This window comes from Cygnus olor, chromosome 4 (genome assembly GCF_009769625.2).
Source record: "Cygnus olor isolate bCygOlo1 chromosome 4, bCygOlo1.pri.v2, whole genome shotgun sequence".
In the NCBI taxonomy this organism is placed as follows: domain Eukaryota; kingdom Metazoa; phylum Chordata; class Aves; order Anseriformes; family Anatidae; genus Cygnus; species Cygnus olor.
This window is the reverse complement of record NC_049172.1, coordinates 50,698,249-50,722,709: the sequence shown is the minus strand read 5'-3', so window position 1 is coordinate 50,722,709 and position 24,461 is coordinate 50,698,249. Positions and strand designations below refer to the sequence as shown.

The following is a 24,461-nucleotide window of genomic DNA, read 5'->3' as shown; positions in this document are numbered from 1 at the left end:
AACAAGCTCAACTGACAAATATAAAACCTGGGAAGAAAAAAAAAAAAAGTTTATTCACTAACAGCCAGGAGAAATTCCCTAAGAAAGTCACTGTAAGTTTTCAGGAACTTAATCCTCAATTCAGTACACTGTACACATACATATAATTCTTATATATAATTTCATTCCAAGTAGTTCAAATACTTCCTGACTAACAGAGCAGAAGGAAGCCTCTACATTTGTACTGAATGACATATATTGGATAATGCATACTCAAATTGCTTTAATGCCCTTGGTGCTACACAAACTGTGAATGTAATTAAATGTGTTCCACCATCAGAAATTCATACGAAAAGAAATCTTGGACTTAAAATTGATATTTCTATATGAGTGTTTTGAACTGTTCAAGAAAGCAAATTAAACGCCAGAAATTATGAGGAAAAAAATGGTACAGAAACACATTAAAATATGAACACATGATGCACTTGACTCTTAGCTCCTGCATTCAGTTTTGGTCCTGCAATAACAAAAGGATGTGTAGTCTGAACACGTGTAAAGGACAACAGGATGGAGTGACTTCATCTAAAGACAACACATATAACGGATTCATCAGGTGAAAAGTAGGTGATTAACAGGCCACAAAAACCTGAAGAGTGTGAAGATACTAAATAGGAATAAGACAAATATTTTTCACAATACAAAAGCAAATTTCATTCTGTGCCTTAACAGAAGCCAAGTTCGTAACAGAGGGAATACTGCGGCCACTGAACCACTACCTTCTAATTTTACATGTACAAATCTGATTAATAACTTGAAATTAAAAACCACCTTGATCCTAATAACTGTTCTGTATGTGTACACACATACACATATAATTTGCATACTAACAGTGACAATTGACCCAATGTGGTTTGTAGATGGAATTTGTTCCAATCAATTTGCAATTCAAGAACTCCTGAAGGCTAAGCAGAAGGCACAGTAGCTCACGCTTTAGAATACTGTAGCTCAAAGAATGCGTACTGAGGATAGGGTCAATGAAACAGTCATATTTGCAGGTTTTCAGACAATTTTATAGATTGTTAAACCACATATCAAATATTATTAAGAATTCCATTAAACTAGACTATGACAATCTCTCTACAAAAGCATATAAAAGATCTTTACAGCCATGTGTATCTGAAACAGGAGAGTTTGGTGTGGGAGAAAAATGCGCAACTATGCTCCTGGTATTTCACTGCCATCTAATGGCAGAACATCAGCTCCAAAAGAAAAAAGTGACCCACAAAGTAGAATAAAGCAACAAAAGAGCTTCTTTTTTTGTACTGGTGTGGTTATATTTGTGTAAGATACATAGGTAATGGGAAGATTATCCATTATAACCGGTGCAGGAAAAAAAAAATCTAGAACTATTTCTTTAATAAAATGTACAGTAAGAGATGCTTTGAATTCCTCAGAAGTGCACATACTCAGTGTGTGCCATACATTAAGAGTTAATTTATTAAGAGTTAACACACTTCATTTTTGGAAACTGATGGTCACTTTGCAATGGTGCAAACTACATTATTTTTGTAACCGTCTGCAATTTTAACAGTCTTGACACATGAAATAGTAATTGACATAATAAACTGATTTTGTCAAGTGCATATCATAGGAGGTCATTCTAGCATGTCATTTGCAAGTCCACTCAGGCTGCAAAAAGGTGCCTAGTAAGAATTTTAATCAAACTTCATATAAAAACCCAAAACAAAGAAATTCATATTCTTTTGTGAAGAAGGTACACCACACAATGTATCTGTGGCATTGCTTATAGTAGAAACTTGTAATCACTTGCTTGTTGCATTAGAATATTCCTCCTAGTAGGATGCAATAGCATGAGCAAGAAATAGGAAATAATATCCGCTAATGCAAGACAGCAGCTGACAGTGTGCTGTACCACACTGAAATGTGCTCCTGTGTCCTGGTTCATGTAGGGTTTTATAAATTCACCCAGCTTTAGTGCACTCCACATCTTATGAACTCACTTCCACATTCTTACTGGAATGACTTGTTATTGCTGAGATTTCTAGAGTCTTAGCATTCAAGCTGCTTTCAAAGTTGTAGGATTTGGTTTATGTGGTATGTTAGAATTTGCTTGTTAATCCCAAAATTCTGAGCAGAAGCAGACAGAAGTCAGTTTGACTTCTGACTTGCTCAACAGACTGAGTTTTTTTGATTGTATGTTTATTACATCTAATGCTTAGCTGATAAACTCCAAGCAATTTATGCACCAATTCTTTATGTTTCCATAAAAGGCCAATAAAAGCAACGTCGATATTCTGTCTCTAAGTGAGATTATGCAGCAGTTTCTTTACTCCATAAAACAGAAGAACTAGAGAGTAGCCCTGCTTATAACAGGCTGAAAAGCATACTGCAATTGCTGAAATCTCTCCATACTTCTAGTACAGGATAACAGTGTGTGAGAAGATCACATACTTCGTGAGTCCTCAATCTGACCAACTTTCAAATGGAAAAAGCAGGTCTAAATGTCCTGTGAAGTGGCTGGCCCTAATCCTACAGCTCTGATCAGCAGCAGGGATGACTTGCACTTGATCTCAGCAGAACAGGAAAGCTCCAGTTCTAACAAAGTATGTTAAAAAAAATAGTATTATTTTAACACAGGAGTTCACTGAGTTACTTAGCACTGTCTACAAGCATTGCAATTCTCTCCACTAAGCCAAATTTAATAGTCTGAAAAGGTAGCTGCTATTAAACCACACATTGAATTACGTTGTATCGCTTGCTGGTATTGTCTTGAAAAAATAATTCCGCATTCATTTTTTCCAACTTTTCTCAAAGCAATTAGGATAAATTATAACTACAACGGATCCATTACCTCAGATGCCTTCCGTTTCATTTCCTTGCATAATGCATCACATTCCAGTGAAACTTGGCCTTCTTGTATCTTGCTGCACTGTACTTCCTGTTAAGTATAAATTCAGTAGTTTATAATCCATTTCCCTATATAAAATTAGAATTATAATGTTCATTTTGTTATGAAAATAATTGTAAAACATTCTTATTTGTTAAAACTGTTGTTACACAGAGAATAAAGCTAATGAATAAATATTATTTGAACCTGCAACTTTGTACTGAAGTGTCCTTTTCTGTCTTCCTTGAACAGTTCAGTTTAATTTTTCCTCTCTTCTCTTTTTTTTTCCTGCTTGTTTATTTAAGACAAAGTAATATAACCTTGTGAACTCTGGTATAAAGAGTTACCATTCAGAGTCTCAGTAACTTCATATGCATTCTCTTAACTGGCTGAGACTACAGGGCAAGGTCTGGTCATGGGAAGATCTCCCTCACTTCCTCCCCTTCCCCCTTCCTAATATTGAAGACAAAAAAAAAAAACAAAAACAGAAGACAGAACCGTTATTATCCGTATTACTAGCCTATGAAGGACTTTGCAGGAAAGCATGCTAACATAAAAGAAGCTATACTGGTTTTCATAATTTTGACGATAAGCAGAACAAGTTTTCAATTTTCATAATGCATACAAAAAATCCCCAGAAGTTTACTTATGTGATGTTAAACAAAAAAATAAGAATGCAACTTATGAATAAGACACTTTTTTAAACTTTTTTTTAAGGGTATGGATACAGTTTGAGAATATTTTTTTGAAACCTAACTATCCTTCAGACCAATTCAAGCATGTAAAAGAAAAAAACACTTGAAGAGATGGTAAAGAATATGGTCTGCTATAAGTTGACAGAGTTACAAATTCAAGTGGTTTATATTTCCTTATATTTCCACATGCACAGTGTCATGATGCCACATTAATATCAACACCAGAAGAGGAAGAAAAAAATCCTCCTGTTTTACACTCAAACCATGAACTCATACATCAGATATTGGTCATGCTGGTTCAATGACTCCTCTGATAAGAAATCAGCTAAGAAAGGCTGATATTGATCTCCAAAGCTTAGAAAATCCAATACTTAATTCTTGTAGCAAGCTCCAAGGACAGAAAAGTGGGACCAAGCACAAGTACAGGAAAAGGCTAGAACCAGCCCATTCAAAGCAAAGAACAGTTATTCTTAGGAGAGTGTTGGTGACAGGCCTGTCTTAATAGTGACAGGTGTTTTGAAAGGAAATTCAGGTGATGGCAGCAGAACAGAAACGCTGAGGTTCCTCTGGTAAACCTGGATCATCTATTCACCATCAAGATAAGGTATATGTGGAGGGCAGCTTGGAATAAGTGTCCTATAAACAATTAATAGTAGCATATGTGGGCAGAAGACCAGTATTTCTGTAGAGGAGAATTCAATTGTAATTATTAGATACTAAATTCTGTTCCTCCTCATCTTCAAGGTCACATGGAAGGCTGCAGACACTAAAGACTAAATACACAGGTATACTACTGTATGTAGAAAAATAATTTAGCCATGCTTAAGTCATTTAGTTACGTCATTAAGTCATTTTAGTTTTCATGAAGTCATTAGTATTTGCCAAAAGTTCACAACAGCCTCTGCTCTTCCCCTCATAAAGCCATATAGCTGTAATGAACTTGTTACATTGCTTTGCCCCTTACCTCTGTTAAAAGTTAAGGACACTGATGCCTCTGTTTGCTTTTACTGTTGCAGAGAACCATAAGCGATTACATCAGTTAGGGATTCACAACATCTGTGCTTGTTCCAACTTTTGTAATTATAAGCTTTCCTGATACCTTCAGGAAAATGTGCTTTTTCTTCTTAAATCACTCCAGATCATCTGACTGTTCTCCCAGTGGAGCTACAAAAATTCAAGTGTGCTTGAAGACAGAAGTATTATAAGTCTGGCAGCTAACATATTTTAGAGCTAACAGGACTTTATATTTTCTGTAGAATCTTTTGATTGTGCCACCCAGACCTTCAGCTGATGTGAACTGTTATAGCTCTACTTCAGTAACTGATACAATTCCAATTTGCACCAAAGACAATCCATCCACACAAACCTAGGAACACGCAAAGGAAATGCATCACTCTCAAAGCAGTAACATAAAAATTTACCTTTTTCAGTCTCTTACAAGGACATCGGAGTTTAACCTTCTGGCTGCAGTTCAGAGGACAGCAACCTGAATGGCAAATCTCTTTACACCGGTGACCACAGGGCAACTACAAACAGGGGAAAAAAAATCCCCACACAATAAGTTACCGTAAAATTACAAGGAATCTATGAACTAGTTTTATTTCAGACACAGCTGCTAAACAGAAAACTCATTCAGCTTATCAGTTTTTTTCCCGCTTGTGAAATAAGTTGACTTTTTTTCCCTTTGAAATAAGTTGATTTTTTTTTCCCGCTTGCTTGTTAATTGCAGTTTTTCAGCTTCTGTAGAATTACTTTTTATTTTAACACTTAGAATGAAAATATCACTCAAATATTAACACACAAAATATTATCACAAATTATATATAGCAATTTAAATATGCTACCTTTTAGGAATGTAACAGTGTTCCCAGCATTATAATAGATAAAAAAATGACAAGAGTTCAAACAAATTTTTTCACTTACTGTTAGGAACTTGACCGACCTTGCTCATACACACACTCCAAAACAATCTTCACAACATTGATTTATCATTTTCAATTACATAACCCAATACTGCTGATAACTGAAGGTGACAGATGAAATATCCGTTTGATTTATTTGTAAAGGTAGTTTTAAATCACAAAACTATTGAAAATTGTTAAAATTATTTTGGAGGGTGTTTATCAAAAGTGAAATTTCAACTGTTAACTGCCATCAAGGGATTAAGATACCCTTGAGTCACCGTCCCTGGAGGTCTTTAAAAGACATTTAGATGTAGAGCTTAGAGATATGGTTTAGTGGAGGACTTGTTAGTGTTAGGTCAGAGGTTGGACTTGGTGATCTTGGTGGTCTCTTCCAACCTAGATGATTCTGTGAGTCTGGAAACTTTAAAATACATATTTTTCATTTATTAATAACTGAAAAGGTATACATACTACGTCACATTATCCACAAGAATGAGAACACTACATAACACAATTACAAAATTACATTAGTAAATTTGGTCCTTAGAAGTACAGTGGGATTTAGTTAACCTCAAAACTAGAATCATGAAATCGCACCTAAAACAGAACATAAAATTTTCCATTTTAAAATTATGCAAAAGGTGCACGTGTTTTCATGTCAAGTCACAAACTGGTTACACTGATAGATATTTGGTGGTTTGGGCATTGTTTTTTCAGTTAGTCTCATCCCGTTTCACACAGGACTAGAAGGAACCTCTAAGACATCAAGCCCAGTCCCCTACCACGGGCTGCCATCTCATACGGTCCCTGTGACCACACGATGCCTTACCATGAAAACAGTGGCATGGGGGGGGGACACAATGGACACATGTCCTCACTTTAAGAGGCAAGAGCTTTTTTTTTTTTTGCCAGCCTAAATCCATTAGTTCTCATCCTCATATTGAAACAATTCTCTACTGCCCTTTCATAAAAGGCTCTTTATTCCCTTTTTTGAATTTCAACCAGCTTAAATCAATGTTTCTTGAATACAGTAGCCAGAAGTACGTGTAATATTCCAAATGACATCTCAGCAGGAAGGACTTTGTACAATGCCTTAATTGAAACTTATTCTTAATAGAATATCTTCCCCTTAACATCTTCAGCTCTCATTTGCATTTCTTTCCAGCTAATTGTGCTGTGACAACAAGAATTTCTGCTGTCTCCCAAGAACTTATTATTAGCCTTGACATGCATGGTCTTACTGTGTTGTTTTTTTCTGTAGCTAATAACATGCTCCACATGCATGTTCTGCACATGTATTTCTTCAGTTGTCTTGTACCAACAACACTCCACAAATTTTCATCTGAAAATCCCAACGTGTTTTCGGTTTGACTGAAAACAATGCAGGATCAGTCCTCAAGCCGGTCCTTGGGAAAATTTCCTTACTGCTAACGTCTCTTGCTCCAAATCCCCATTTAGGGATTTTTTGGTGTTGTTTATAGTTTGGGGGGGGAAGAGAAAGGTTGGTTTTATAAGAAAAAAACCTACAAGGAGTTGTTTCCTTTAGTCCACCTTAATCCTCTTCTTTATGTGAACCAGATATTCAGTATATGGCAATGCTTCTGTTGGAACATGATGTGGCAGACCTAATAAGCTTCCCTTTCTCTGAAGGAAAAAAAATTGATCATCCTACCAAAGAAGGAACTTGATATTCTCTGGCACAATTTATCATCAGCAAATCTATCTTGCATTTTGCCTTATTTTGAAAAGATGAGGGAGAAGCTTGTCTTTAAGCCTTTCGTGCTACTGAGCTCAGAGTTCCAGCCAGGATCAGAGTCTGCATAACAGTGACCACAAACCCTGCAAAATCAGTTTGCTACTGTACAACCTGAGCACATTAAGAGAATCAACCTCCTCCTGGCTCCCTACCCAAGAGCATCACGCACAGTAACAGGAACCCAGTCTCACCTGCAAGATGTCCCACACTGGCAAGAAAGATCTGTGGCTAGAACTACTACTTCCAGCTAACTCTTCCATAGGAGTTAGGCACATTTACAGTAATAATGTCAAAGCCCAAACAGTTTTAGAACTGACATGTCAAAAATGTCAAAACTGCAAATTCTGGGCAGCAGCCCTCATGTGAGCCTCCAGGTCCTACTGCAATAGAAGTTCTTATGTTACATACCGCCAGAGCACAGCACAGAAGTATATTTAATCCAACCCTGACATCTGTATTTACCCATTTAGTGCATGGAACTACACTGTTCACACCCAGCAGGATACAGGGCAAGAATGAAACTGGCAGTGTAAGTTGCTTCTTACTCCCTCCAATGCAAAATCAACATATAAAATCAAGAGGGGCAGTTAAAGGAGTGAGAAAACAACATTGTCCCCAGGAGCTCAGAAAATAAAAGCAATTCTACCACTTCTGCTGGAGAAACAGTGCAGTGGGAAGGAAGGAAGGAAGGAAGTTTTTTGCTTGTTTTTGAGTATACATGCTAAGTTTCTAGGTGCTAAAATGTAAAGTGTGTCCCTTCAGATCTTTTTCATGGTAAACGTGTCTTCTTGTCAACAGCTAGTGAGCTAAAAGCTAAAATGAGCAGGCTGTCATGGCAAGCTCTTACAAAGAAAGCCATTTAATCCACAGCTCTGAACACAAACAAACAAAAATCTTATGAGCGTTTTCCACTTTGGCAATGCATTTAAATCACAACATGCCTGAAGATGACAAAAACAATCGACATTTATGGACACTTAACTGATTTCCACCAGCAGGTAATAAACACAACCTGTTAATGCACATACAAGGAAATCATCACTCTTGAGCAGCAAGAGTACAAAAGCTGAATTTATCACTTCCAACCCATGGGGCAAACTCTTCAGTTTAAAGCGTAGCTCTGCTTCCAGAGCTCTATGAAAACCTCCACTGCTTAAACCAGACATGGAGGAAAATCCCCTCATGATGGAAGCAAAGCTGTGCATCTTGCAAAATGAAGTTTTTGCAAGCCGCAGATATTTTCAAGCTGTGTTTACAGAATTTGATTAGCAATCTAGAAACAACATTTCTTTCATTTATAGAAATATAGGATACTCATACTTTTAAAACTTAACACTTTGCCTCTGTGCCACTAACATGTTAAAATAGATGTGTCACAATGTGGTCCCATGTTTCACATTAAGACAGTATCAGAGTGCACAGTAAAAGTACAAAGTACTGTTATTTTGTCAAGAAAATAATAATTACATAAAATAGAGGAAAATGCGTTAAACAGGTTCACAAATATTAATGTGAATATATAAACAATGAAAGCTGATAGACTGTTAAAACTTGAATGTAAGATTTGTCCCAAAACATCTGCTAACATGATCATAAGAATTTAATCACTACTGATTAAAAAAAAGTTAAATTTCCTTCAACAGGATATTTAGTTATTGCTACCAAAGAAGGCAAAGAACTTTTTAATTAAAGCTTCCCATCTAACAGCTGTAGCAATATCAAACACTTTGCTTCTCCCTAAAGCAGAAAGGAAATATGAGCTGTACTATATAATACTCAAAGTCTTTATAGCTTTATACTACCACAGCCAAAACAAAAGCATGAAACCTGGTGAGACTTTTAAGTTCCTGTTGTATTTTTTCAAGGCACCAGACAATAACCGATTTTCATAATCCCTGAAAGTAGCATGCTACCTGTAATTCAAATATGGTAGTACACTGTCTAAAACAATTTCCATTAACCAAGTAGACAAACATCTCAAAACTAAGACTTCGGCAGAATACTGAATGTTATTGAACCTAAACTGCATTTTGCTAAACTTGGTGGAGTTACAGTACATGCTGATTTTTAACAAACAGCAGTTTCACTGAGTTCTTCTAGCTCAGTAAACCAAGGTCAGCTTCTGACACTGAAGAAGGAAATTCTCATAAAACCGTACCTACAATTTGAGTCTCTGAGGACAACACAAAAACATTTCCAATTTGGTTTTGAGCAGAAATATTTGATTGTGAACTTTAAAAGTTCTAAATTCTGTACTTTTCTCCACCTTATCTTTTAGCCAAGTTGCTTCTAAGTTCTTGTCATAAGGACTCTTCAACAAGCTTGAACTGTATTTGCAGGAGTAGGAGAAGAGGGATTGTGGCAAAGGGGTATCTGTTAAGACTTCTCCTTCAAATGATATTTATAATATCACTGATAGCATTAAGAGAGACTATTAGTATCATTTGTGTTATAAGACTGCCAGCTTTCCCAAAGTTCCTACCGATACGATATACTCATAATACAGATGCAGTATTCCTAGCACTGTTCAATATCCATAAAAAGGGAACAAATTTTTTAGACAAAAGTTCAGAAGAACATGCAGTACTTCTGAAGTTATCAAAACAGGATCAGGAAAAGTAGGACGAAAAAAACACACGATAAAACAAAGATACAAATTTCCTGAAGCAGGACTGCACTAATATTTTTTGTTTCAAGAAAACTAGTAAGAAATAGAGCTAGAGACACAGTAAGAGAAGAGTATGCATTTTTACATCATCAATTACACTAAAAGATTTTGCGGGTAGCAGAAGCTGCATAAATCTTTCTTTTTAAGGCATCTATTGGAATGAGAATTTTAAAAGTTAAACAAAAGCTTTATCCAACATCCAATTCTGTTTTTCCGAGCTTTCTGTCCAAATCCCACTGAAATCAGTTTTAAAAAAGGCATCTGTGGAACAGGGCAATTCTTAACTGCAAGCTAGAATTCAGTACTGCCACTGGATGGATTTTAAACCACAGACTGTGTTTTGGGAATACATCCAGAAAAATCACAACAGCTACATTAATCAAAGTCAAAGATGAGATACAGAAAAAATCTTTGAAGAGAAGCTGAAGTACAGGAACACACAGTTCATGCTAAGAAATTGTAAGTACTCTTGAAAATAAAGAGGAGGAAGTGTTGCAGCAAATAAAACCAAAGAAAGAGAAGGAAATGAAAGGACAAAATTAAGAAGTAAATGGACAATGAAATAATATCCTAAAGCATTCCCCTGCCAGGAAGAGAACTTTCAGACATCCAGATGAGAAAATGGTGACAGGCACATTCATTTACTTGTGCAAGACAGACAAATAAGGAGGATGAACAGAAGAGAGAAGACATCACAAAGACATCTACAAGGGCAAAAAGCAGAAGATGTCAGCAGGCACAGAGCTCACACAGACTTTCTGTTGGGGTTTCATCGATGAGTTAACAATCTTGTCTGAAAAACAGAGGAACAGAGACTGTTGGGAGACAAGCAGGAATACTGTCAATTTTTGCATTTACTCAAAAACCAGAAATGTATGGCAAGGATTCAAATTTGACATCTTCAGCACTAGAAAATAATGCATCAAAAGAAGAGTTTTGAACCTACGTTTATTTGGTTGAGGCAGAACCCAGAAGATTAGGTAAGATGGTAAGTCTGAGACTAGAGGATGTCAAAAGCAAACCAGCATAAAGGAGCTGAGTGGAATCAGTGGAGAATGAGCGGCTGAATCAAACTACTTATGAGTGCCAGCTAAACATTGCTGGAGACAAAGACTTAGCTACACAGTAAAAGGCCAAAACTGAAAATCACAATTATTTATTATTTTGTTAAAGTATTTTCAATACTTCAAAATATGTACGAGCATTTTCTTTATTGCAGGGAAGCAGAATTTCTCAGAAATCCTGAAAAGCTTAGCATGGAAACACTTTCCAAAATATCCCTGACTATTCATGTTTTTCCACTTTTTAGTTTTCTAATGGGTAACAGAGTGAAGAAAGGGCTGTTACCATCACCAAAACGAATGACAACTAAAGAACAAAGATGCAATAAGTAATACATGGATTTCTGAAAACACACATGCAGAACAGAGTCAGTGCTCGGAGGGTCCAGGAAGAAGTCATTTGGCCCATGCCTCATGTCTTACAGCAATAATATCCACAACTGGACTAATCCTGGTACATGTCTAAGCTGCTACTGACAAAATTCTGTAGCTTCTCCAACCAATTTTTCCTGTGCTCTACAAGCTTTACTTCTCAAAAAAGCAGTATTTAACAGCAACCTTCCTGACACTTAGAGTCACTAATTCATAGCCTGTACATCACATACGAAGGATATTATTCTTCTCTTCTTTACAGCAACCCTTTATACAACCAAATACAGTAAAGAGATTAACTGGCTTGTCTTAAACTTCATACTACTAAACATTTCGCTGTCACAGCCAGGCATTAACAACTTCATCTCACTTGTCAATCCCACCCCTTCCTACCCTTTTTTTTTTCCCCTTCCCAGAATTGTTGCACAGACAGTGATTAACAGCCCTGCACAAGAAAAATCAGGAGCACAATTTTTTGTATTTGTCCTAACCAAACCACACCCCATTATTTTGGGAATATGTATTTTCAATATCAGTTTTCAACCATGTTAAAGAACATACTCTTCCACATTCAACCTCATCTGTATGCTTACCCTTTCAAGCCATGAACAGAAAGTACTCACTAGTGTACTAGTACTCACTAGCCCTGGAGATAGATCCCAAATCATTCAGTATAACTTTGACAGCAAGACATTAGTAACTGTCCTCCAGATACAGTTCACAAACCACCTGTTGCATCTACCATTTAGTGTATTACTTTAGACTAAGATTCTTCAATTTGCTTAGCCTATGAAACTGTATCAAAAACCTTACAAAAGTAAAATTCACAAGCTTCCAGATGGTCATCAAATCAAGTACTTCTTTGTTAATATGGCTTACCTCTTTTGGACACTGATTTTTGCAGGAAGTTAGAAGATCCTTTTCTTTTAAATCAGCAGACGTTAGTTTTCTATAAAGGAAAAGATGTATTTGGGGTCAATTCCAAAGTTTAAAAAATAGAGTCAATACAGTTAGTGATGTATTTTAAGCGTATCTCACCGTAAAGAAAAGTAAGGTAATTTGTCCACATCCTGTGGGACTATATAAACTACACTACAACTCTATCAGACAAGAACACGTGAACCAAGAGGATTACAATACTTTTAAAGGGAACACACACACACAGAAAAAGGATACGAGTAGGATGAGTGTTTTCAGAGCAATATTCACACAGAGGAAAATGCTTAAATCCACAAGTCCACCTTATATTTAGTAAAGCCTATCTTCCCCTCTACCCACACACTTACAAATAATTAAAAAGAAGCACAGATTATTATTATGTTTTCCAATAAAAACAGATAGAGTTTGAAGGATTTTTTTTTTTTTTTTTTTTTTTTTACAAGTCCACATTTTTTCTGAGTTTTAGTTGTAAGGATCTTTATACTAGCTACATTAATTCTAATTCTTCTTACAGAATTCTTTATACACTGTAAAAGACCCATATATAGATTAAACATTATGTAGATTACTATATATTTGCATAACTCAAAATATTGCTGAATTATAAAAGCACTACAAATCAGTTCTGCTCATGGGACTCCATAAAAGTACAGTTATTTTTGCTATATTAGTACAGTAACACCAATAAAAACACTGGCAAATTTTAATATTAAAAACAATGCATTATACAAAAATGATAACCTTTAAAAGAAGTTTTATAACTTGGCATAGGGGTAGCTCCTATCCCTATACATGTCAAATGGTTTCCAATTAGTAGCATTCAAATGAAAAGTTCAATTCTGACACTTACAAGCATTCGATGTACAGAACTGACAGTTTGCAGTGACACTTTATTTTAAGCATCTGGAGACATGATGGCAATCCCCAGGATGACAGGGTAAAACACAGCGGTGAGAACAGCCAGGTGGCCGTGGCTTGGTACACTCCTCTTCACACTGCAAACATTCTGGACCTGCCTAACAAAGTAAAAACAAAGCACTAAAGAAAACACCAACCATTTGTTTGCTAGACGTAACTAACAAGTCTTTAGATAGAAGAAAGAGTTGGGGTATTTTTGCCAAAAGAATTCAGCTATTCAGTTGGATATCCCTCAAGCAAAATATTAAAATGTGTTTTTATTAAAATGTGTTTTAAAAAGAAAAGCAGAAATGCCAGTGTTAGTAGGTCAAAAACAAAGTCCTATTTTGCCTCCTAGACATAAAGGAGCCTCTCAGTATTAGCGCTTTGGAAAATTGCTGTTAAGTCTGTTAATACTCTATTGAAAACTCTCAGAAAAATAATTTCATATTCATACATCTCTTCCCACCCAACACAATATTTTAATGCTTTAGTCATGACACATGCAATATAGGGGCGTGGAAGTTTAAAAAGCAAACTAGGTCATTCCATTTCCATACATGTACGATAGCCTGTATAATCTTCTAAAAAGTATGAAATGAACATCAGAAAGGTAAATTAAGTTCCATTTCTATTCATATTCTTATCTTCACAACTTATCCACAACCCCAGTCTGCAAATACACACAGAAAAAAATCGCCATGATTTAACAACTGAACCTATCCAGCACACTCTTTAAGGCACATAACCACACTCAAATGCTCAGTCTCACAAAAGCCAGTCAAAGTAAAGCCAATTTACCCAAGAATGAGGCTACACAATGCTTCTCCAAAAGGACTAATTCCATGCCAGTGTTTCATTTTTTTGCTGTTCAATATAAGGGCATAAGGATTTAAGTTTTAATACAGCTTTCCCCCTATTTTTCTTCTGCTTACATTTGAACAACTTTTGCTGAAGAATTTTAAAAACAAACCTTTGTACAAACTTCATTTACAAAACACAGCCCCCCCCCAGAATTAACACCTAGGAAAGATAACAGCAACTCAAAGCATTTTGAAAACTGTGACAAAATTTAACAAACAGTGAGTAAATGCAAACTGCTGGCCTTTCTACTATATTTTCTAACACAACAGGCAGAACGAATCTTAATTCCAGACAGAAAAATCATTACAGACACAGGCAAGAAATTTAATCAGCCATTTTCTGACTACATCTGCAATTTAGAGCTTTTGTTCTGTTGTTGTGATAAACTAACATGTCAAAACCAAATGGAGTTTATAAAATGTAAACAAAATTGAACAATGATATCTACCCATACTTCCCAGGTACAAAGCATCCCTTTTTTTGAGAATGTATTGTTTCCTTCAAAATGGAGCCAGGCATAATCCTGATTAATATACATTTCAATGGGTTTAACTGAAGGAGTAAGCACTCTCTTACAGTCATAACTTGAGATATTTAAAGAGTTTTCACTCAAGATTCACTGATGTCACTCTGCTGCTGCAATTTACTGGTCCACAAGTTGCCCTAACAGCTCACACTCTTCAGACAGAAGTTCTACAATCATTATAAATTAATATACTAACTGCAATATATACAGTTAATAGATGATGACACTTCTTCTAGGATTGGAACTCGCAAGTAAATTATCCTATTTAAGTTAAAATATAACGGTAAACTAAAATATAACAGTTATTTATATCCACTGAATGCTTGTTCAGTTTTCTAAATGGCCAGAGACTATATTGCAATCTTTTTCTAAAGTAATGCTTTAAAATCTTATAAAGCTCTTTGCTCCAAAGCATGACTCCCTCAAAGCACAAGCTACATGCTCGATTGTTCAAACCTAGTCACCTTTGCATTTTCATTTGTTTCATATTATTTTCAGCAACTCAGTCTCATGACAGTTTCCAGTAGACATTGATAAACATGAATGTATCACCCCAGTGATTTAAGTCTTTGCCTGTTCTTCAACATTTGCAGCGCTTAGACATATATGCTAGCCTCCTCAACCCATCCATATATAGCTCGTCTCAGTAGTTTCCCCAGTAGATTGCAAGTGCATTGTTTAGAGGCATTATCAACGGGTTACTCAACCCAACCGTTCTGAAAAACTGACTTTAGAAGAGAAACATCCATGTCACGAGGTTTTTGACGGACTACAAGCAATATAATAGTACGTTAATATAACACAAAAAGGTACAATTTATAAAATACATAACGCTGTCTCAGTTTTATTGTCTGAGGAGTACAGACGAGCTAAATGTCACAGCATCAGTGGGAACAGATCACATGCAAGCCTCCCAGCAGAATCTCGAATAGATCCTGTGCCTTCCAGCAGCATATTCTTTATGTTCCAATTAAAACTGAAGACAATATATAAAATACATAAAACAAAAGCAAAAGAAATCAGCATACCTTCTTTCCATCTGCACTACCGTTGATTTTAGTAACATGGTGACATTCTTTCATGCAGGTGTGATTCTGACACCGAGAAGCCGCCCACAAGACCTTTTACATGAGTAGGGACCTGCAGAGTGGCACGGTAAGGGACTCACCTGAAAATGACAAAAAAATAAGAGGATATATACATATCTAATATATACAGGCAGATTGTATATAAATATTGCACGTGTACTGAGAGTTGAGAGTGGTGTATATATAGATAGACGACACAAACCAGTATCATTACAGAGAAATTTTTGGTCTAATGTTACCCTTTGCTAAAGAACAAAACCAGTGGAAAGTATTTGACTTTTTTTTTTTTTAATACATAGAGACTTCAGGTCCCTATCCCTCAAATCACACGTTTGTTTTACAGTGATTAACATGGTAGAAAAGCTTGCTTTATTAATTAAACAAGCTATCTAACTTTGACAACATATCTTCCTTTTTTTCCTTCTTTTTCTTTTAAACACTATTGCAGCCTCAATCATTTGGTGTTATCCTTTCTTAATTACACTGTGCCTTCCATTAAAGGTTCCCAAAACTGCTCTACAACTATTACAGACGTTGGGTACAGCTTGTTCTCACTGGGTTAATGTGTTCTGGTCATCGCAGACCAAAAACATTCTTACATTCTACAAATAGAAAAAACTGCAAGCCAGACATTTAAAAAGCAAAGTCACCATATCAAATATAACTCACAGAAGTGGAAAGGGAAGAAGAAGATGCTCTATGACAGGCTCAGGGTTTTAATTTCTTATGAAGGATATATTCTTACCTTCTTTCTGAGGTTAACACTTCAGTTAACAGAGCTTTTTAGTACAATTCCGAGCATCAATTTAGGAGTTTTAAATTCCACTGGCACTGAAACGGAATGTAAGCTCCTAACTTTGTTAACTAGGTTACTTTCCTAAAGCTGAAGGGTATAAGTACCCTCCATATCAAAAAACAGCAGAGGAAACTCAGTGCTCCCATTTTCCTAACATTACATAATATTCACATGAGAAAAAATAGTTTCTGTCATGCTGTCAAAAAATGATTTTTTTTTTTTTTTTTTTGTTATGACCATTTCACAGAGGAAAAAGAGAAACTATTTCTGATGTTATTACACAACAGAGTAATCTGACGTAACTCACTTTGACTCAACTAAGGCTGTGATTTTATGTTATGGCCTTAGTAGGACTGAACAGCTGGCTCTGCACCCCTTCTTTTTCTCTCTTTCAACTCTACCGTCCTACCACTCCTACCACTTACTTTGAACGAGCTCTACTACACATCTGTCTTCAGAGCAAGACAATTCACCTAAGAGAAGAAGAGGAATTCACACAAAAACAAGCTCCTTTTCTCTTGCTAGGCTTGCAAGTTGTTTGACTGCACAACCAGGAGAGCACTGGAACTGAAACAAGGTAGAAGATGGAACTTGCCCACAGAAGTGTTTTCTCGATCCCACCCCGAAATAAAGTCCGCATTCCACACCCAGTCACTGCAAAACGCAATTCATTCACAAAACTTCTGAACTCTTCTCATCCTGACCCCAGAAACTGCGAACAGGAAGTCTGCTTGGCAGGCTGAACTCAGACAAAAAGCACGAGGCTATCGTGTCCAGCTTCTCTCACATCCCTGCACCAGAACTGAAGCTCACTGTGCTGGCTAAAGCACTAATACAGCTGTAGTGCATAGTCTGAACACCTGGCTCCTGCTCCCTCTGCAAACATCCCACAGCTCAGTCTCCGATGGCTTTTGCTTACGTTGATCATATGAGCAAAAGCCAGTGATAAGCCTAATAAAAGAGCCTGAAGCAGCCAGAATAGTGCTATCCCCAAAAACACATGCTGACTACAAAAGCTTTTATCATTGCTACTATCCTGCCCCTTCCCTTCCTCCTCCTCCCTCTCTCAGAGTCACAACTTCATTTCAGCAGCAATGTAAATAGTCAAAGGATGCTGGAAGGCAAAAGAATGAAAGAAAATGTATACTGGACATTGAGACCTGCCACTGCACGCTTCTCTACCTTTTCTTGTGCCTCTATTTCCAGGACATTTTCCAAATGACTAAAAGCAACAGATGCATCAGCTGGAATATGAAAATAAAATCAAGTACAATAGGGCAGGAAGTTTTGAAAGTATCCATAAGCTATTTAGCCATAAAGATTAATCTCATCAAGTTTTACCTAGAGGCAGAGTAATAGTCTTCCTCCTATAAATGAACCACAATATTAAAAATAAAATAATCTTACAGAATAATACAACGCAGCATTAAATTTCTACCAAAGAATGCCACCCCACTCCCCCAACACAGAAACATGAATATAGACTTCTGTCTGCCTGAGAATGAGACTGATTTCACAGGATATTCTAAATACTCCTCACAAACAAAATCAGAACGTTTTCCTTCCTCTATAGCATTTAATGAAATTAAACAACTACAAAATAATTAAATACAGTAGATACGTAAATACCCTCTCCAGTTAAGACTTTTTTGTCCTCATTTACTTTCTACAGGCTTTAATTAATGCTTTTCCATAAAATCAGATTTTGAATATAGCCATTAGATCTCCAAATTTGATTTTAAAAGAGCACATGTATGCTACTGCTACAAACTGCCAAAGCTTCCAGTAGTCCAAAAAAAGTAAAATATCAAGTTTTCATTTTGGGGTGGCAGCAACTGTGATGATAGGTGATCTGACCTACAATCTGAATCAGAATTGAGTACTGCTCAATTTTCAAATCTAATGAAGATTTACTAACTTTTCTAAATGTATGTAAAAACACTTGGAATTGACACAGTGAAATTATTTAAAGGGAAGCACACCAGAGGCACAAGAAATCTAATTTTAGGTTAAACATCATACTTCAGTGAACACAGACTTGATACAATTAATTTTCTGAAAAGTAGTTTTAAGCCTGTTGTCTCAAGCGATAAATCACTTGCTCTAAGGACACAGACTTGTAAGAAGTTCAACTAAATCAATCCCTTCAAATACTTTAAATTAAATGCCACTGAAATAAAAAAAAACGTTCAGCAATATTTAAAATCAAACATTTACACAAATTAAAATTATTGTCCAAGTGAAAATGTAAAGACAGCAAACATGTTTTTAATAGCATACAGTTCCTAAACCCTTGCGTTCATTCGCTCTTCTAGTTGTTGTCTGCAGGCATCTTGGTAAAGCACAAGTCCTTGTAACTTGTTTCATTCCAGCTTCTTTCTTTTGTACCTCTCGCATTGTATCAGGTATAAAAACAGCCCAACATACGTAATAATATAGTACAGCAATGAGATCCTCTTCAAAGCAAAACTTTGCTTGAGAAAATTGTTACCTGTGAAACTTAGATTTCCCAGTGAAAATCCCCTCAGGGGCTGGGAACTACTACAGGAGAGCATGTATTCAGAAATACACAAATGTTTTCTCCTGCTAACAAAAGTAAATTAGTTTAAAGGTGAGAGTACCTTAGGTACATAAAAATGTACCTAGACCACATGGTTAACACCCCCTTCACACGCACATTAACAAACAAGACATCTTTGCTTCTACCGCTATCAAAGTGTTAAAGATTAGGACACTTAATTTCACTCCAGACGCTGCTAAAGTGCAGCAGGAAGGAAGCACTGCACCCTGTTGGCTCAGAGAAGGAAAGTTTAAACTAGCATCAGTAAACATAAATCCCTTAAGTATACGTTCCCTGAGACTCCTCCCTATTTTCTGTACTAACCTGTAAAAAAACATGACTCAAAGCCATTGACTGGCTCTGCTAAGACTAATACACAACAGAGAAGGGATTCTTTAGTTATTCTGAAATAAGCAGTTGCAAACATGGGGTTACTGGAACCACCTTCTCTAAGAAGAGCTACACTGTCCTCTCTTATGGGGAGTTTACATCCATGCAAATCTGAATAGTGCCAAAACTGCTTACGTTAACTACAGCGAGTTATGCTGGGCCAATTGCACAGAGCTTGTATTTTGTATAAGTGTAAATTCATGAAAGATAGGTTTTATCAAATGTTACCCTATCGCAAGAGATGTCACTGACCCAAAGCGAAATATTGTTCAAAGTTTTACTGTGGAAAAATCAACTGTTCCAACAAACAAAAACGCACAGTTATTCTTTAGTCATTTTAAAATTCTAAAAGCACATTTTGATTTAGCATCCAGCAAGCTGCAGTGTTCAATGGAAGCTCAATGGAAGCTATATTCACAGCCTGCTCGGATCAATAAATGCATTGCACGAATAGACTGCTGATGTATAAAGTTGTTAAAAACAGTCGTGGATGTTGCTACCACATATTGGGTTGCCATTACAACAGATAGGAAAAGATTATTAAAGGTCAAAGGAGAAAAAAAGGAGGTGGTATCTTTAAATATTTTTAAGTTTACTGTTTTCTAGAATTTTTCACTTGCTTAAAGTGAAACTAAATTTGTTATAGGTATGTTAGCTGCACTTTGATTTCTTAACTTTTAGAAGTGACTATAAATACTGATGCCCATTCAAGGTCAGTTAGATTTTTTATAAGCCAGAATAAATAATGACTTCATCTGAGATTGGAGAAGGCTGCACATACAAAAGATAATCTTTTAGTCCACTAATTTTCCTGTACTACGTTATGTTCCCTATCCTTTTAAACAAAGGACAGCAGTTGCTGGAAAACTGAGGAAAGTGTGGAACAGGAGAGAAGGATAACTATAAAATGAAAGGGGGTGGGGGAATTTAATGAAGACGGACAAAAATCAATTTAAACACTACCTGATCAGCTATGCAAGAATACACAAACAGCTTCATAAATCATAAGTTTAACTTCTAACCAAGAATTCTAAAAAAACATTTATGCATTCTTTAAAAACAGACTAAAATAACTCTGATATGTAAGCTTTTGTGATATTTCATTGGTTTTAAAATGTAAGAAAGCCAGGTAATATGTCTTCAATATTTATTTTTTTTGCAGACTGAAAAAGGGAGATATATCATATTTCATTTAAAAAGCCAGTGTCCAGACTCACCTCATGCTGCCCAAGGCACTCCCTGTAAAGGAGAAAAAAAAATGAAAGATTTTGAAAACATGTATTTATTTAAGTAAATAAAGGACTTAAAACAGTAATAGCGCTTTTCACAGGAAAATAAGGCAATTTATAAAAATAAGTGCAACTCAGGCTAGCGAAGGCATCACATGCAGCTAAAAAAGCATGTCCGATATGAGAATATTGTGCACAGAAGATTTTCATGTTCATCCCTACAAGAACACTAAAAAAAAATAAACACTCTATCCCAAAACTTTGTTCTCTGTTTTTAATACTTACACTGGTATAGGAACCTGACAGGGTGGGCACGGTAATGCAGTTTGAATAAAGGCTGGTTCAGATGGCTGCTCCCAAGGACCTGCAGACTGATGCTGAGAGCAAAGTACACCACCAATTGAATACAAAACACAACTGGAACCATCTGCTTGACTTCAGATAAACATCATCTAAAGAGATCCCACTTGTAACAAATACACTTTCTAGTATTTTTTTTTTTAAACTAATGGAAATCCTAACACCACCTCCCCAAGCAGAATTTCAATTTCATCTTTAGCATGACTATACATAAGAAAAGGAAGGCCTGCCCTACTGGTAAAATCAAACACAAACAAACAACCGAAAAAACACAAAACAATTCTAAGTATCTAACAGAGGTAGAAACACAGAAATTTTTCTTAGTAAAAAAGTGAAATTAACATCATGAAATGCACGTATGCATATTTAAAGATGTCAAGCAATTTCTCACTTCTAATTTTTGCACACTTTGATGGTGTAGTAAATACCAAACAGTTTTTGCTTCCATGTTAAAAGTAACCGCTTACATTTGAAATTAAACAATTGTAATAAAACTCTAGCCAGCAAAGATAGCTTCTTTCTTGAACAGCTGTAACTGATAAAAATTGCACAAGTATATATTACAAAGTTAGATGGTAACAAAGGAACTAGAACCACTTAATTTCTCAGTTAAGCAGTACGCATACCTCTGTGCTCAATTATTTACTCTGATCTACAAAAACCTTCAACATAAGATTAAAGGTCAAACAACTGTTTCTTATTCTTCAGAACAAAAAACAAGACACTGTCTTTCAGTAGTTACTTACTAAGCCAGTTTGCTTCACAAGTGCCTCATCATGGCAGGAAACTGGGCACAAATGACCACACGCTAATGTTTTCTGGCAGGGCTGACGACACGGAGGACACCGACCGAAGTGACAGTAGTGTTTCTCCTGGGTAGGGTGGTGACATGTAGGTGGGCGACTAAAGTAAAATCCAAGAAGGAATCAATATGACAGCAAGAAAATGAAGTTATAATCACTAGACAATTATGCTTGAAATACACAAATTGAGAAAAGCTTGTTTTTAAAAAGAAGTTTAATTACCACCTTCTTCAGTGGTTGATATTACAGTGAAATTACATGAGATCTAAGAGAAATTAAAGTAAAAGCTGGGTTTGCATATTACAAACAGGTATTCCAATCTCAACTCTACTATGGGCTAAGCAATCTTGCTCCACCTCAGCAAAAACACTCTACATTTTCGTTCTTCTAGTCAAGATTTCTAGGTAAACAGTCTCGTGGAGGTACCAGAAAGGACGTGAAGAAGGGAGCAGGACTAAAGAGTTAAAAGTGCTCAGTGGGGCAGAACTTCCCATGACAGTAGCAAGCTGCACATGAAACCACAGTAAAGAAGTACAGTATGAAGGCTTATTACTAATCTGCACTGCATAGTCAAGCATCCAGAAAAGTGAGAAACAGTATCATTTCTGCTGTTTACACAGTTATATTTTATCTTTAAAGACACCTTAAACTCCACTAAAGAACTAGAACACACTCGCTGTCTATACTAACCTGCACAGCTGTTTGCATTTGGGAGGCTTGATGGTGCGCTCTCTGCCACAGGGCACTTTAATGACAGTTTTTCCACAATTGCATTTCACATCTACAGTCTCTGGACATGGATTACAACTACCTAAAATAAATACATTAACAACATGATCATCTGAATAAGCTACTGAGTACAAACAATGGTAACTAACGTCACTCTGCATATGCACGTGGTATAAACACCCTATTCTGTTTGATCTAAATAACAAATGGTTGTTAATTTACTTCTACTTAGTTTCAAATCCCTCTTGGGAAAGAGAATTTCAACATTCTAAAAGAACAGTAATAATAATGTTGATTATACTACAGCTGTTACCTGGTAACAAGCATAAAATAATTCCACCCACCCATCTTAAAAAGAAGCCAGCATCATTATAGCCCAGCCATTTGGGCAACACAACACTTAAACATTGCCATTTATGTTTCTCTTACATATGTATGAAGACATATCATCTTTCATCACTATATAAAAGATAAAAATAGACATTGAAAAACTGATAAGATACTGTTTTGGACAATATTAAAAATGTTCATCCTTTATATAATTCATGCTTTTTTGAAAAGATCCTCCTCCTTTATAAAGTTACTGCTAAACCAATATATTTATAAAAAACTAAAACTTTTTTTTTTTTAATGTATAGCTCTCCACACTATTTTTCAAGTGCCAACTGTTAAGTTTTATTACTGAGTAATTACAGTAAGGATATGCATCTTAAAAGAGAAGATGTGGGATTTTGGCTTACTAATCACGTTGCATTCTCAAATTTTAATGAAAGCATTCTTTGAAAATTATATTGACAGCACAACTTTTTAAGCAATTCTGACTTGTTAACAGGATCTGAAAAGCAGCCAGTGACAAAAGCTGCTGAAGAGAAAAGGATGGAAGTATACAATAGTTATACTGCAAAGTAGATTGAATTTAATATATTATCAGCACATATAAACAGGTACTTTTATAAAAGAAATTGGGAGTCTAAAGCTGTGCCACCTTGAGTGTTAAATATGTCTACAATTTACTTACAATACACTCACAGTGTGCACATTATTCTATTAAAGACAACAACTGCTTACATGTTCAACAAGATGGAAGGGCAGATCACATATAACCTGAAGTTAGGGTCAGAGCACGCTGTTCTCAAATCGAGTGTTATAATGTACTACAGTAGGAAACAAAGCATTTCAATTCCCTGGCCACACATTCTAAATTTCAGCAAGCATGATTAAACACTTAAAAGACACATAAAAGCAAATCACAAACAGAATAGATGAGGTTACTTTTAATCAGCAGCAATCTCTAACAATTGTGAGAACAGCTACTTTTTAAAGAATCTAATCTCGCAAGTTACTTCTGGAGGCATGCTATTTCCTTTAAAATCAGTGGTCACTAAGATCTGTCAGCTCACTGCAAAACTAGCCTGACCTGGCCGTAGATGCTGACAATAAAATAAGTAATCGTAAGTTTCAGAACAAAGAGAAGCATTGGGGTGTAGGAAGAAAAACATGAATATATTTTAAAAACAAGATCATCACCTTCATTAGAAATATTTTTAAACATTCCGACAATAAGGTATCACAAATTGTAACAGGTTACAATTTGTTGGAGCACACAGAAGTTAGTCTTCCTTCTCTACATCTGATACTGTAGTTATTTGATTCACTGGATGCAACTTCCAGCAAGATTTAACACTATTTATTAGTGTTAAAATATTTTAAAATATTTATTACTTCTTCATAATTTCTTCTAATAACTAAGTTTGTTATTAACAATCATTAATGTCACTTCTCGCGAAGTTGTAGGATACAACTAGGAACAAATGTAAGCCAACTATTGAATTTAAGTATAGCATATCAAGCAGCATTAGCTCATTGAAGTTTTCTAACCAGAATATTATTCTATGATTTAGTTACGATTTCTTCACCCAGACGGTGCTGAGGCAGTG

The 24,461-nt window shown here is 35.9% G+C and overlaps 1 protein-coding gene across 1 annotated transcript in view; it reads right to left on the bottom strand.

Moving 5' to 3' along the window:
- The window catches only part of NFXL1 (nuclear transcription factor, X-box binding like 1), a 43,039-nt gene that overhangs the window by 7,912 nt on the left and 10,666 nt on the right, over positions 1-24,461 (bottom strand). The window contains 11 exon segments of the mRNA XM_040555724.1: positions 2,852-2,938; positions 5,004-5,108; positions 12,223-12,292; positions 13,133-13,199; positions 13,202-13,298; positions 15,598-15,671; positions 15,674-15,737; positions 20,621-20,642; positions 20,918-21,009; positions 21,739-21,895; positions 22,486-22,606. Coding sequence (XP_040411658.1) covers positions 2,852-2,938; positions 5,004-5,108; positions 12,223-12,292; positions 13,133-13,199; positions 13,202-13,298; positions 15,598-15,671; positions 15,674-15,737; positions 20,621-20,642; positions 20,918-21,009; positions 21,739-21,895; positions 22,486-22,606 — 956 coding nt within the window.